This window comes from Dermacentor variabilis, chromosome 1 (genome assembly GCF_050947875.1).
Source record: "Dermacentor variabilis isolate Ectoservices chromosome 1, ASM5094787v1, whole genome shotgun sequence".
In the NCBI taxonomy this organism is placed as follows: Eukaryota; Metazoa; Arthropoda; class Arachnida; order Ixodida; family Ixodidae; genus Dermacentor; species Dermacentor variabilis.
In genome coordinates, this window is record NC_134568.1 from 242754546 (window position 1) to 242768742 (window position 14197).

At 46.5% G+C, this 14197-nt stretch overlaps 1 protein-coding gene across 1 annotated transcript in view; it reads right to left on the reverse strand.

The window, feature by feature from the left end:
- Nucleotides 1–2154: 2154 nt before the first annotated feature.
- LOC142560417 (protein-L-histidine N-pros-methyltransferase) overlaps nucleotides 2155–14197 on the reverse strand; it is a 205130-nt gene continuing 193087 nt past the window's right edge. The window contains exon 4 of the mRNA XM_075672517.1: nucleotides 2155–3715. Within this exon, the coding sequence (XP_075528632.1) occupies nucleotides 3064–3715 (652 nt within the window). The 3' untranslated portion in view covers nucleotides 2155–3063. The remainder of the gene's footprint in view (nucleotides 3716–14197) is intronic.

A 14197-nucleotide genomic window follows, 5' to 3' on the forward strand; every position in this document is an offset into this window, starting at 1 on the left:
GAAACGGAATGAGTCATCGTATGTTGGCGCCTACGCGCTTGTTTTCTATATACCTTGAGACGGCATACGCGATCTACCACTGGTGATGAGCGCACTTTCTAGGCCACGTTATTGCTATCTCGCGAAACGCAAGTGACTCAGCCCGACTCGGCTGGCTGAGAAACAGCCGAATATCAGCGATAGCGTTGCGCACGCCAGACGTATCCGTTCGCGCGACGCAAGCGCCGGCGCTCCCATCTCTTGTTCACTTTGCTGGTTACTCGCACGGAGTGAGGAAACTTCAAGGCACCGCCTTACATACATTCCTTTTTATAAATTACAAAGACGCCGTTGTGATAACTTCTGATTGTGCGAAAAGGCGTTAATCTTGATTACAATACAAACGCAGCAGTGCAAAGTGGACAACGTTGCAGAAAGTTTGCTATGTTCAACCAATATTTCGTATAAACACGTTCTTAAAAAAAATGATGGCACAAAACACAAATGCCAACACCACCCGAGAGCGAAGCAAATACTATGAGCACGCGTTATGAACAAAAGATTTTCATGGCGCCAAACGACGGGGAGCATGTGGAGATACGCATTCCTCTCGGCCGCCATTGCATATCTGCTCATTAGCATAATTGGCGCGGCTCGTTGCACCACAAATTATGGCGGAAAATCTCTGCAATGGCGGACCAGCGCACCATCACGCTACGTCAAATTGACGTTTACGAAACGGCCCTTCCTGTGACGCTCCCCACGGCTATTTCTTCAGCTAATCAGCAAGCTGACATGGCGCCTATCTTCGATTGCCACCAAATATTCGCGAAATCGCAGATGCACTGCGCTGGCTTCTGTATACGCTACCGCTCACTTTCTTTACGAAGCGCTTACATCGCGACATAGCTGCCAAGGACCCAAAAAATTTATTAGTCGATAAAGTTTGCAGCTGTTCGTCACGCAACTGCATTTTACAAAACTTCAGTTTTGGCACGTGAGCTCTCGACAGCCAATCAGAGAGTCAACATGGCGGAATTGGCGGCCGTGCAGTCGCCATGAGTGCCGAGAATAGAGGTTCTACTCTGGCTACACAGCCCAGTGAAGCCAAGTACTGCACACGACGCGATAGCACGTGATGGTTGGATGCTATGAGCGTCCCCTTTGAAACAGGGCTGCGGGTTGCGCCATCAAGCTCTTTTTCTTATTTTGCTTAATGTCTTATTAATCTCCCTTTCTCTCTTTCTTTAAATAAAAAAAATAAATTCCCTGCATCTTTTTCATGAGAAGTGCGCCCTGTGATGTGTGTTGTCGGAGCTGAGGCCGTAAACTTCCGCCCCAAACGGCGCGCTGGGGCTCTGGTTTGGAGCAATAAAAGGGCTCATTCACACCAGCGACTAGCAGAGGTCGCGCGACCGGTCACAAATGGTTCCTTTGGTCAACTGCGAAGGAAATCCAAACAAAGGAGTGAATGAACCTTTATTAATGAATTATTTATTTATAATAGTGGCGCTCTGGCCATTGGCTTAAGGAATTTAGGTGTGGGCATGGCTGGAACGGCAGGGGTAATCAAATGCAGTCAGTCAGGTTCACATGGGCCTCTCAGCACTGGCCGGTCCAGAGGCGGGGGGGAGGAAGAGCCATCTGGCCCACAGAGTCACGAATATTCAAATGGGGCAAATTCACGAAGCTTATCCTGTGTGTCAGTGGCCGGCGCCTCTGTTATCACGATCGGCCCCGGTGCCTGTTACAAACCGTACTTGCGCACGAATTTCTTCGCGGTTGCCGCTACACGTCTACTTTTGAAACCATGTAAATGCCGCAGTTATGCATTGCCGTGATGATCGCGAGATCTCATCACAAAACAAGGAGCTAATGGGTAGTCAAATATGACTGCGTTCGTCCCAGCTTATACACTCTGCAGCGGGTCTGCCAGCCGATGGACAACCGCGCGCTCGCGCTTAGTACTATATATGCTAGTTGCCATAATCCGCGAGTTTCATTCAGAGCTCTCATTAGTTGCGACAAAATCACTGTTTGCAAACAGCACATACTTGGCCATTTCAGTGTCACTCAACAAAGCTAAGTGCTACGAATGAACCGCGACAACGTACGTTTTTTTATTTCTATTTTTACGCCCCGGATGAGTTAAATGAACACTTGGGATAACATTACAATGTTTGCAACACTTTTTATTCGTGTTTTAGCAGTTAAGCGCCAATGAATTTTGGAAAAAAGTCAGCCTGCTTTTGTGTTGTCTCTCTCTCTCTCTCTCAAACACACACACACACACACACACACACACACACACACACACACACACACACACACACACACACACACACACACACACACACACACACACACACACACACACACACACACGCACACGCACACACACACACACACACACACACACCAGGAGCCCATGAAAACTCACCTGCAATGCATCTAGTATGCCAAAGCGGCATTTTTTAATAAGACGTCTGAAGTTTCAAGGGCGCCAAGAGCTATCAGGAATAAGCGGATTTGCGGGACATTAATTTAACCCAAACTAGCTGGGTCCGAAACGCGCAAGAAAACCTACCGTCGAGATGCGTACGCTTTACTTCAAAAATAGGTGACGCAGCGCTGTAACTGGCACTATCACAATAGGCAAGAAATGTAATCATCCATCCATACACCATAAATCATCAGAAAGAAAGGAACAAGAAAAAGCAAACACAGTCAATGAAGATGGCCTCTGTTTCAGAGAGGGGAGATGGTTGGTAGCACATAGCAGTGAAGAGAGAAAAGTAACAGGGAAATCATCACTTTGATTCCCATCATGCCACAAGAATGCAGTCATCGGTTGACGCTGGCCCGATAACTTTCAAATTGTGCTACACTGAAGGCTTCCGCTGTGGAACTATCAACACAAGAAAAAGAAGAAAAAAAAAAACCACTGCGGTGCACTCCCGGTGCTACATGAGCCCTTCGCTTCTAAAGAACAGCTGCTGCGAGAGTAAGGCTGTAGTACGCCATGTATTGCACGAAGATGTCCTTTTCTGACGAAGCTGTTGGTTCTAGACAGCCGAGCGGGCGTCAGGATGGGCCAGCTCCATATGCATCGGCAGCTCTGAGCACCATGACCACGTCGTCCAGCCAGTAGTAGGCCTGTTCGAGGTCGCCTTCGCAGAGGTAGGGAAGCCGGGTCCAGGACTCCAAGGTGAAACCAGCGGGCACCATGACGTCCTTGTAAAGCGACTGGACCTGTTGCTCCAGCGTCGAGCCGCGCACGTTCAGAGTCTCGAGCGGCTCGGCGCCACGCTTGCCCGACTCGACGTACTGCGACAGCGGCAGCACGAGCGCCAGCACCAGCCTGCCCGAGGGTTTTGTGAGCCGAGCCTCGAGCGTGCGCAGCAGTGCCAGCGGCGCCTCGCAGCGGTCCAGCACGTTCAGGCAGCAGACCACGTCGTACAGTTGCTGGTCGTCGTCTCCATCGGCAGGCCTGAGCGACGCGGCGTCCAACACTCGAAAGCCACGCCGACCCAGGACGCGTCGCATGGAAGGCGACTTCTCGGTCACGTCTACCTGGCCAAACAGGGGCGCTATGGCTGCCGTCACGTTGCCGTCGCCCGCTCCCACGTCCAGTAGCGAGCTGAAGAACGGCAGATTCAGCGAGTCAGCGTCTAGGCGCAGAAGCCGCAGGAACTGGCTCATTGAGAAGACAAACATTGAGCCACGCCCGAGGAACCTGCGAGCAGAGCAAGGCGGTGTTCAGAACCACGTGCCAGGCAGAGAGGAAATGTTTCGATCGGCGATAAGTCTTTAGTGCATTAGGCAGAAACATCAGTGTGACTCTTATCGATAACTTCCACGAAAAATGTCGAGCCGTTGTAGTGACATATGAAAAACCCCAGGAGATACCGTCTCTATCCCTCGACATGAAAAAAATATATCTCCATTAAATGCGCAAATATTTTTTTTAATTATACTGGCTCATGTCATAATGCATCATCGCAGAGAAGCGAAGAAGCGCCACCTTTACTAAGGACGGCCATAGAGTGCCGTAGTTCAACACAGTTTTTGCTATTTATCTTAAATAACATCTTCCTATAGTAAGACTTTGCGTGCTTCGTTTGTAAACGATAGCACAAGTTCTTGCATGAATGAAGTGTCAATGCACGCTCCTGTTTATTTTTTTTTACCCTCCCTTCTCCCCCATTATTTTATATACTTGTGCAATGATTGCAAAGTTGCCATTTCACCGTTATAGTGCGAAGTATCAAGATCATTCATGACTAATGACCGGGTGTCTAGACACTAAGAATACTATTTTTCATTTTAATTTTAAAATACCATCCGTCCATCCATTCATCCAAAATGAGGTCTACATTCCGCGTCACAGTTGCGACCGAGCATCCAAGTTTCTCAATAATGTCGGCTAAATGACGTTAAGTGAGCGCACAAACACCCCAAGTAACCTTCAAATGTATCGTCGCGTATAGCGCAGTTAGAGCCTTTCTCCCAGCAAATATGTTAACAACAGCCTTTGTTCGTGGTAACAGTCGGCTGCCTCTAGCCCAATTTCCCAGTGGGTTATAACGTTAAAACAAAATGAGGCTAGGACAAAACATGGAAAAAAGGCATTTTTAGGCTCTGAAAATTTAATATATCCACACACATCGAGATAGGCATGTATAGGCACAAGCGCCACTAAAATGTTTCTAGACCCATAGTTCGTGCTTATGTGTTCAATAGGCACGATAAGGACGTAAGGAAAAAAAAAACAGGCATTTTGCCTAATGTTCCGGTCTATAAGACACACCCAGAACTAGAACTTGAACATCCGCGATGTTCTTTCCGGAAAGTGGCGTAGGAAAAAGCTCTATACCAAATGTTAGAATCAATCAATCAATCAATCAATCAATCAATCAATCAATCAATCAATCAATCAATCAATCAATCAATCAATCAATCAATCAATCAATCAATCAATCAATCAATCAAATTTTATTTCAGTCTGAAAGACACTTCGTGGATACAGACAAAAAGCCATCTATCAGGCTTGACAGGGTCTGCACCCTCGAGTATTGGCAGACAAGGCGCATTATAAATACAGCACTTGAACAGAAATAAACCGAATAGTGACCCGCCGTGGTTACTCAGTGGCTATGGTGTAATTATTAAGCAGCACATGTATCTGATATTTTATCTGAGTGTCGTAGTTTGTACGCGTTTTAGACACGTTCCAGACACCTTCACGCATCTTGAGTGTACTGACATGCTCAGTCTGACTTAGTGCGGAAAATTTAGTAAGAAATGAATTGTTATTTTTCAGTTCCAAATTATAGCGTTTATTTAACGCTGAATGGCAGAGTTCATTTACTGGTAATATATTTAGACCCTTAAAGAGTGGTTTCGTGAGTGCGTAGTATGCAGCATTAACGATGTTGCGAAGGGATTCCTTGTGAAGTTTCTGTAATTTCTGAGAGCTAGTTTTTGTTCTCATGCCCCAGACTAAGTATCGCAGTACGATAATTAAGAGAAAAACAGGCATTTGTAAGTGAACAATTTTGTATCCCGAGGCAGGATGTAGCGATATTTGCACAAGACCCCTACAGTTTCTGTAATTTACTGTCGACGATGATGAAAATACAACGTGAGAAGTGTTGGGGAAAGTACCTCTAAAGCAATAAGGTCCCAGTTTCTCAAGTAAGGAGCGGTGATTAATTGAGTCAAATGCCTTAGAGTAATCAGTGAATATGCCTAGTGTACACAGCCGATTTTCAAAAGACTGCAAGATGTGTTCTTTTTGGCTCAGAAAGACCATTTCGGTTGAGAAACCTCTCGTGAAACCGTAGTGGCGTGGCGCAAATAATACTGTGATTCATTGAAAAGCTGGCCATGTGCTGATACATAAACTTTTCAGTGCATTTTGTAAACACGGAAATAATTGAAATTGGCCTGCAATTACAGAAGTCGTTGACATCGCCATCCTTGAATATCACGGTTACTCTTGATATCTGAAGTCGTTTGGGGAATGTGCCAATGTAAACGGTTAATCACTTGATCTAACATGGGTGCGATTATATTGATAGCATATGTACAAGTTGGATCTGGAGGTCATCAGTATCTGCACACATACTATTCCGCAGTGACATGACCGAAGTTACAATTACCAGCACCGTAGTGGGAAACAACAATGCACTATCTATTACAGGTGTCGTGAACTACATAAGGCAAGTGGGATCGTGCTTACTCTTGAATAATGATGTGAAAGTGTTCGTTCAAGGAATCCGTTAATCGTGTATCTGTTAGTGTCTCGCCTCTATCGGTGATTGATAAAATTGATTCCTCTTGGGGGTCGCCCTGCAGTACGGTATTTAGTCATGTCCACATTAGGTGGGGTCTTTTACACACTTCGGGAGAAAAAAGATTGGTCATGTAAATACGTTTTGCTTCTCGAAGCTGTTTGTTTAGATTGTTTCGAAAATGCCTAAAGAAATGTAAGTCAGTTAGGTCTCTTGTTTTCATGAAACGCTGGTAGAGGTTATCCTTTTCTTTCGTACTCTTCAAGTGTCCCCATGTGACCCATGGCTTATGGGCTTTCTAAGCTCGTTTGCTTAACTTACATGGAAAACTTTGGTCGTACAGCGCGTTAAAAACACTTATCAATTCTGTATAAGCTTCCTCGGGTTCAGTAGAATTTATGACTTGGCTCCACTCAGCGAGACGCAAATTACAGCAAAATCGTTCCAGTGTACAAGAATTTATCTTTATGTAAGTCTTGGCAAGTAGGGGTTTTGATTTGTTAGATGGTTTAGCGTACTGCGTTAGAAGATGAATGGGTAAGTGATCGCTTATGTGAGAGCTGATAACGCCAGCAGTATATTGGTAATAAAGACGTGAAGGATGGAGTTGGTTGCACTCGTGTCGGTAGGCTAATTGCGTTGGTGTAGTTGTTCGCATGCAAGATTCTACAAAATTCGTTATGATTTGATGATTGTTGCAAGCAATCGATGTTAATGTCATCCTCCAAGGATCACAGTGCCGGCCATATTGTTAAAATAGCTTAGGAAGGTTTTCAAAAATGTAAAGAAATTGGAAACATAACATTCGCGTTAGGTGGACGATACATTACGCTGTACACTGGAACGCCACTTTTGACGGTGAGGATTTCAAAGTCAGTAGTAATCTTCGAAAGTCCCTCCACAATAACACAGCTGATGTTACTTTTCACTAGCATCATAAATCCGCTCCCCCTTCTTAGGCCGCGGTTTGAAAAGTAAGAAGTATATAACGGAATTTACAACACATGTAGCACCATGATATGTCCCAGTGAGCATCACAAACCAAGCTGAAAAGCAATACGTAATAATAAACACTGTACTTCTTGCTCTTTATTTCTAGCGGATTGGGCAATAATGTGAAGTAGAAAAGAATATTTTTTTGTTTCTCGACAACGTTATTACTTCTGAAACCGATAAAAGGCGGTTTTCCATGTTGTCTTGTTGAACTGAAAGTTTTACACTTGCTTGGCTTACTCTATTTTATCACCGTCACTGAGCTTTTTGACATGAAGAACACGTAATGACTCAATTTTTCTCGCGAATATTTCGCCCTCTTCTGTCCAGCAGAAGCGCCGGCTCTTCTCATTTTTTTTTTGGGGGGGGGGGGCAGGGCTACTATCTTTCCAAGCAGCATTCTCAATGGAGGGCAAACATACCCAGTGGACAATGTTGTCTGCAAGGTGCTGGTTTATGTATATAGGGTGGCAATTTTGCTGTCCGATGTCAGCGATGGCAATGGTGGTGGTGGTGGTAACAACTTTATTGAAGATCCGGCAAATTCGTGGCCTGGGCCTAGGCCGCCCCCGAGGAGGTCCGGAGATCCTGTCTCCTCGCCGCCTCACGGGCTTGCTCGCTGGTAATGTGTTTTTTTTCTTGCCATTTCAAGGATAGCATTGGGTTTAGAGCGGCTATGAAACTGGACAACAGTATTCTGTCGCGAGGCGTTCCGGGTTGGTACGCGGTGGCATATCTCAATGTTCCTTTCTGAAACTGGTTCATTCATTGTATACCCAATAGCCGTAAGTATGCTCTCGAGGCTTTCGTTCAGTGTCGTAGGAATACCCTTACTCTTAACATGCAGTCGTACCCCTGTTTTATGAAAAATTTCAACCTATATTCACAAAACAGTTTGTATGCTAGACCTTCTTCTGAGAGCAGGCGCCGGTTAATCGTGACAAGGTACTTATTAGCAAAGGCCGTGGCCAATTACCAACAGTCCTTATGAGAAAAATAACCTTGTTTTGAAGACAGCGAGAATGCAGGACCATGCTGGACGGCTTTAGAAACGTTTAAATTCTGCCTGGTAATAATAATAATAATAATAATAATAATAATAATAATAATAATAATAATAATAATAATAATAATAATAATAATAATAATAATAATAATAATAATAATAATAATTGAGTCGAACTTACAAAGCTTTTAATTCGCGAGAACTGCGCCGCCTTCATTAATAAACCATTCGCTGTCACGCTGCGTCTTCTCAAGGACTGCTTTATCATCACATCAGCAGTTTAATACGAACCCGGCTACTCAGTCGCGTGTAGGTCTTCTACTTCATTGTCAGTTGACACACAGGCGAGCTGGGAAAAGTGCTCTTACGATTCTTCAACAACACTAGCAAGAAAAACAAAAATACGCACACACCTCCCCCAAGGGTAGATTTCAACAAAGCGTACTAAAGACAGAAGATAATCACGTGGTGTAGCTATCGTATTGAACAGCGGACATCGTATACCGAGCACGTGTGTACGACGCCGTAGCGAAGAGGCGCTGAAGTAGCCAAGTAATCAGCCAGCAGTAAAAGCGGATAGGCTAAGTCAGGAATTTTCCATTAATCAAATAGCAAAATAGCGACACTTTCACTTATTGCCTGCTTAGATTCACTGCACTTTCGGACCATTCCATCGCAGCGCTTACTGCTCGAATAACCAAATATACAGTTTGATGGCCCTATAGCTGAGGCTGACACAACGCAAAAGACACCACAGCCAATCGCGCATGAAATCACAAACATAACCGGTAACGGTCATACATTACTATTAATTGCGGTCTGCCTTACCTCGCCCTTAGTCCCACACCGCTTCCAGACCCCTTGGTGCAGCAAGAACTGCTTATCGCAAGGATACCGCCATGAACCATCATAAATGCTTGCTTTCTCTATCGTTATTTTAAGCTATTGAATTCGTATGATGCATTACGTGATCGGCGCTGAGGAAAGTTCTGAAATAACCTATCGTCTTCCTGGCATGCATGACCAGAGGCAATGTGGTCTAAAATACACAGCTGGCTTGGTACCTGTGCATACCAGCAAACGTTCGTCAAAAAGAGTCATTCTGGCTGCTAAGCAGCGACTAACAGGTTGAATTCCAAGAACAAATGATCATCAACCACTGCGCGCAGCTTCGAAATGCAAATAAGTAAAAGGACACGGAAACAAGCAGTGCACGCGTGCATGCATACGCCTGAAATAAAAGGTCACCAAAGCACTTTCAGCCTCGCTGACACACACACACACACACACACACACACACACACACACACACACACACACACACACACACACACACACACATATATATATATATATATATATATATATATATATATATATATATATATATATATATATATATATATATACAGGCAGCAGAAAAGGAGTCTTTCATCTCGTCCTCTCTGGAACGCTTCCTGCGGGCGGTAGCAGAACGCAAGGGAAATGCGGAGAATTGGTTGTCACGGCAACCACCTTACGGTCACCATGGCAACGCAATCGTCCAGCAAGCATCACGCACGCGGGCTGCCTGGCGGCGCGTCCCCACACTTCAATTTGGGTCTCTGCTGGCTGCTCTGAATGTTTGCCGGCCCGCCGTCCACATTTGTTTTCGGCCCGGCGGTCGTGGTGGAGGGAGTAGGCGCATTTTCATCCCAGTTCGCCGATCACAAACACGGCGGAGACGCTCGCACAGCGCAGGTGGCGCGCGCTCTCTTACTCACGAACGCTCCTTGCACGGACAGTGGGCAACGAGAAATGCAAAGCGCACTCAGTTTGATGAGAATCTTCAGCAAGCGTGCTGCTGTGGTGAATGTGCCAATCGCTGCTGCGCATTGTCTGCCGGACAAGAAGCGTTCCCCGCTCGCATATGACAACCGCTGCCAATCAACTCCTAACGGGTTTACGGCTACCAGTGAAACATGCAAACAGCTATAACCGCAGCGAATCTATAATCAGTCGGTTCTTAATAATGGAGGCGCGTTCTACGCGAGACTTCGTTCTAGGTAGCATTGAACTGTTCCAAGGACAAACAAACGAACAAAATAATAAATAAATAAATAAATAAATAAATAAATAAATAAATAAATAAATAAATAAATAACACCAATCTTTCTGATTGAGCAAAAAAGAAATGAGGTCTCTTCCAATAACGTTTGCAAGTAGAGCAGCATACTCTTATCGTCAAGACAGCCAATACTGCCCAACTCTACCCTGAGAGTAAAACTGCAAGCCAGTGTTCAGTCATGCATATATTGCGGATCATTTGCATGATCCGTAAGTAGGACATTCTTCCAGCAGACGCAAAAAAAAAGTAGTAAGTGGGTCATAGAAGGTGCTCAGCGCTTTCGTTACATAGATAGATAGATAGATAGATAGATAGATAGATAGATAGATAGATAGATAGATAGATAGATAGATAGATAGATAGATAGATAGATAGATAGATAGATAGATAGATAGATAGATAGATAACTTTACTGAGGTTCTGAAGAAATCCGCCCCTGCATTATAGGGGGAGGAACGCGGGCCGCTCCTACGCCGCTCCCACGCGGCGGTGAGGCCTATAGCCTCACCGCCGCGTCGTGGGCCTTCTGGACAGCCTGTAATTGATGTAGTAGGACCGGGCTCTTGATCATGGAATAAAATTCATCTTCAGAGAACTCTTGATGTTTTCCCTGTAAAGAGGGGCACCTCCAGAGCATGTATCTAAAATCACTGCGTTCGTTACAGTCTAGACAAAGTGCCGAAATGTCTGAGTAATGACTGTAAATGGAGAGGCTGGGGTATGTCCCCGTCTGAAGCATGCGAAGAGAGATTGCTTGTAGGCGAGACAACTTTTCGCGTGGGAGTGGGAAGGGCCTACGGCCCATTTGATAGTGTTTCGTGACCTCGTTGAAGGTAGTCAAAATGTCCCTAAAATGAAGGCTGGGGGCTGATTCCTCCGTCTGAGCCGCGCAAGTCCCGGCGCAGGCCGCACTGACGGTCCGAGCCTCGGAAGCCCCGGCGCGGCAAGTATAAGACCTTGCGCCTGGGAGTGTACTAGCTCGTTGACATTCGAAAGGCCCCCGACCTTCGAGCCAAGATGAGCAGTGAACCAAGTGATGGTGAAGTGTGTGTGAGTTCCGTGTGAGCGAGAGTTCTAAAAACTTCCTTGCAGACGGACCCAGATGCGAAGGCCCTAGCAGCGGATCTAGAGTCAGTGTAAATATCAAGCCTTTGCGGATCAAGGAGAGCGAGTGCGATGGCCATCTGCTCTGCTTTGTGAGAAGAAGAGCTTCGAACCGACGATGAGGACAGAATCCGACCCTTAGTATCTGTGGCTACTATTGCAAAGTGATCGGAAGCGCAGTACTGGGCGGCATCGTCAAGGCATGCAAGCGAAGAGTGGGTGTGAGTGCGAGCTAAAAGAGAGCAGGCGCGAGCGAACCGCTGGCCCACGTTGTATTGTGGGTGCATATTTTGTGGAAGGGAGAAGACCTTAATGTAAGATCTCATGCAATCAGAGAGATGTGTGTTTGCAGTTCGAGCGTGAGAGGGTTGTGTCCCGTGTCAATCAGGATCTTTCTCCCTGCTGATGTAATTGAAAGCCTGGCGACCTATGCCGTTTGCTGAGCCTCGATGACTTCTTCAAGCGTGTTGTGGACGCCGAAGGCCCAGCAGGTTCTCTGTGCTCGTGCGCATAGGAAGACCTAGGACTTTCTTGGTGGTTTTCCATATGCGAGTGTTTAATTTAGTCCTATCATGGCGTTGCCACTTGTACATGGATGCGACACAGTTTATGTGGCTCATCAAAAAGGCATGGAACAGACGTTGTCCTCCCGAAAACAACCCCGACTGTTGGAGATCCTAGCGATTAATCGGATGACCCCTTCCGCCTTGGAAGTCAGACGATCGATCGTGCGGCCGTTCTGTCCGTTGGCTTCGATGATCATGCGCAGAACACGCGTTAAGTCCACCGGGATCCGCCGCCCCGCAGCCGTGCGCAGCGTAATGTCGATGTCGGCCAGTGGTTTCCAGCTTTTTTTTTTTTTTTGGTTTCGGACCCCTTCTCGTGGGTCGGACTTCCACGGCGAGGGCTTGAGACCCGTTTCCTTCGAGAAGCGGGTAGTGAGCTTCATGCGGAATCTCTAACGCTTTATACCCTACTACACTCGTGTTTCGTCGCCTAATTGTGCCCCTAGTTAGTATCCAGGCTACGAATGCAGCCAAAACCCGTGTCTCTTTAACAGGGTTTGCTTAACAGTCCCTGTTGGAATATTTCCTTCAAGGAAACAACACTGCAGCGTGAGTTATACTCACTTCCACAATAATTATGTGTTCACGCAGAGCATTATCGGTCGTGTGCATTAAAGGTACTTCGAATGCTCGGATTTTTACGCGCCAAGGCCACGATTTGATTATGAGGCACGCCGTAGTGGGGTACTACGGATTAATTTTACCATCTGGGGTTCTTTAATATGCACCCAATACCCGGTACACGGGTGCTTTTGCATTTCGACCCCATCACCCCTTTTCTTCGTTTCATGCTGGAATATTTCCTCAACACATCTGCACCAATGTGCACAGAAGTGCCTCATTATATGCTCAACGCCTTAGCTAGCAAGTTTTCTTGAACTACAGAACAGCGCAGGTTCACGGGCACACCGGCAAGCAAAAAGGAAGCATAAAAAGAATAAAAAAATAAAACTAAGCTAATAATAAAAAAATAATATACGCGACAGCGTTACGCATGACTGGCGCCGCGTCCCGGGCGTTGGCGTGCAACACTATAGGCTCGCCCAAGTAGTTTTCGATATGCGATTGCATCGACAAAAGGTGGGCCGCTTTCGAAGTGTGATTACTCAATTTGCGGACTAACAACTAGTATTTTGAGGCGTGAGAACAGTGAAGTAGCAGTATGACACGCTGAAAACGAATATGCGACCACTAAATCGATCTCTTACATTTTCAATTCGTCAAAAAAATTTCACCGATGATCACCATAATCCCTAATGCGAAATTTGTGCGCAGTCGTTTAGGTGTTTTGAATGCGCGATATATTGTGGCAAAGAATTTGATTCTGAACGACAAGGTCCTCTCGGCGGCGGCGCTCAGCCTCCGCTCGGGCAGCTCGTCCAGCAGCAGCGGCAGACGAACCATTTCCACCGGTTGCTATACGCTCATTGTTCAGAAAGAAAGCGTGAGCACGGGAACGCGTCGCTCGCACGGAGCGCATTCTCTAACGGCGGCGGTGCAGGCGAAGCAGCGCATGCGCAGTGCCTCCGAAGCCCACGGCAGCGCTTTATTTCCTTATATGGTATTGGTGGACGCGCTCGCCGCATGCCTGGTTGCCATCGTAGAGCACGCGTCTCGTGCGGCACTGCGCTTTCCTCCTCACCCGAACGCCATACTCTCCTCCTCCGATTTCCTCCTCGCGCTCTCTTCGGTGTCGCCGTCTTCCATCCCCCGCTCCGCGTTCGTGAGTGAGCTGATAAACATAACATACTCACGCCATAGTGTAACCGCATTCGTTCTTTCATCCTTTGCTATGCTCGTTCGCTCGGTGACGCTGAGGGACGCCGACGCAGGAACAGGCGCCTAAGAGCTGCGCTATAAAAAAAGAAATAAAGAAAATTCACCGACGATTACGAAGCTCCCTAATGCAAAATTTGAGCGCAGCTCTTCAGGTGTTTTGAATTCCAGCGGTTGCGTCGGTAATTTATCAGAAAGAAATCACAACACGGGAACGCATGTCTCGCGCGGAGCGCATTTTTCGTGCGCATTCCATTGCGGCGACGGCGCGGACAAAGTCGTGCATGCGATGTGGGTCCGAAGCACACGCCAGCGCTTTGTTTCCATACATGGTATCGGTAGACGCGCTCGCCACGCGCTCGCCGCATGC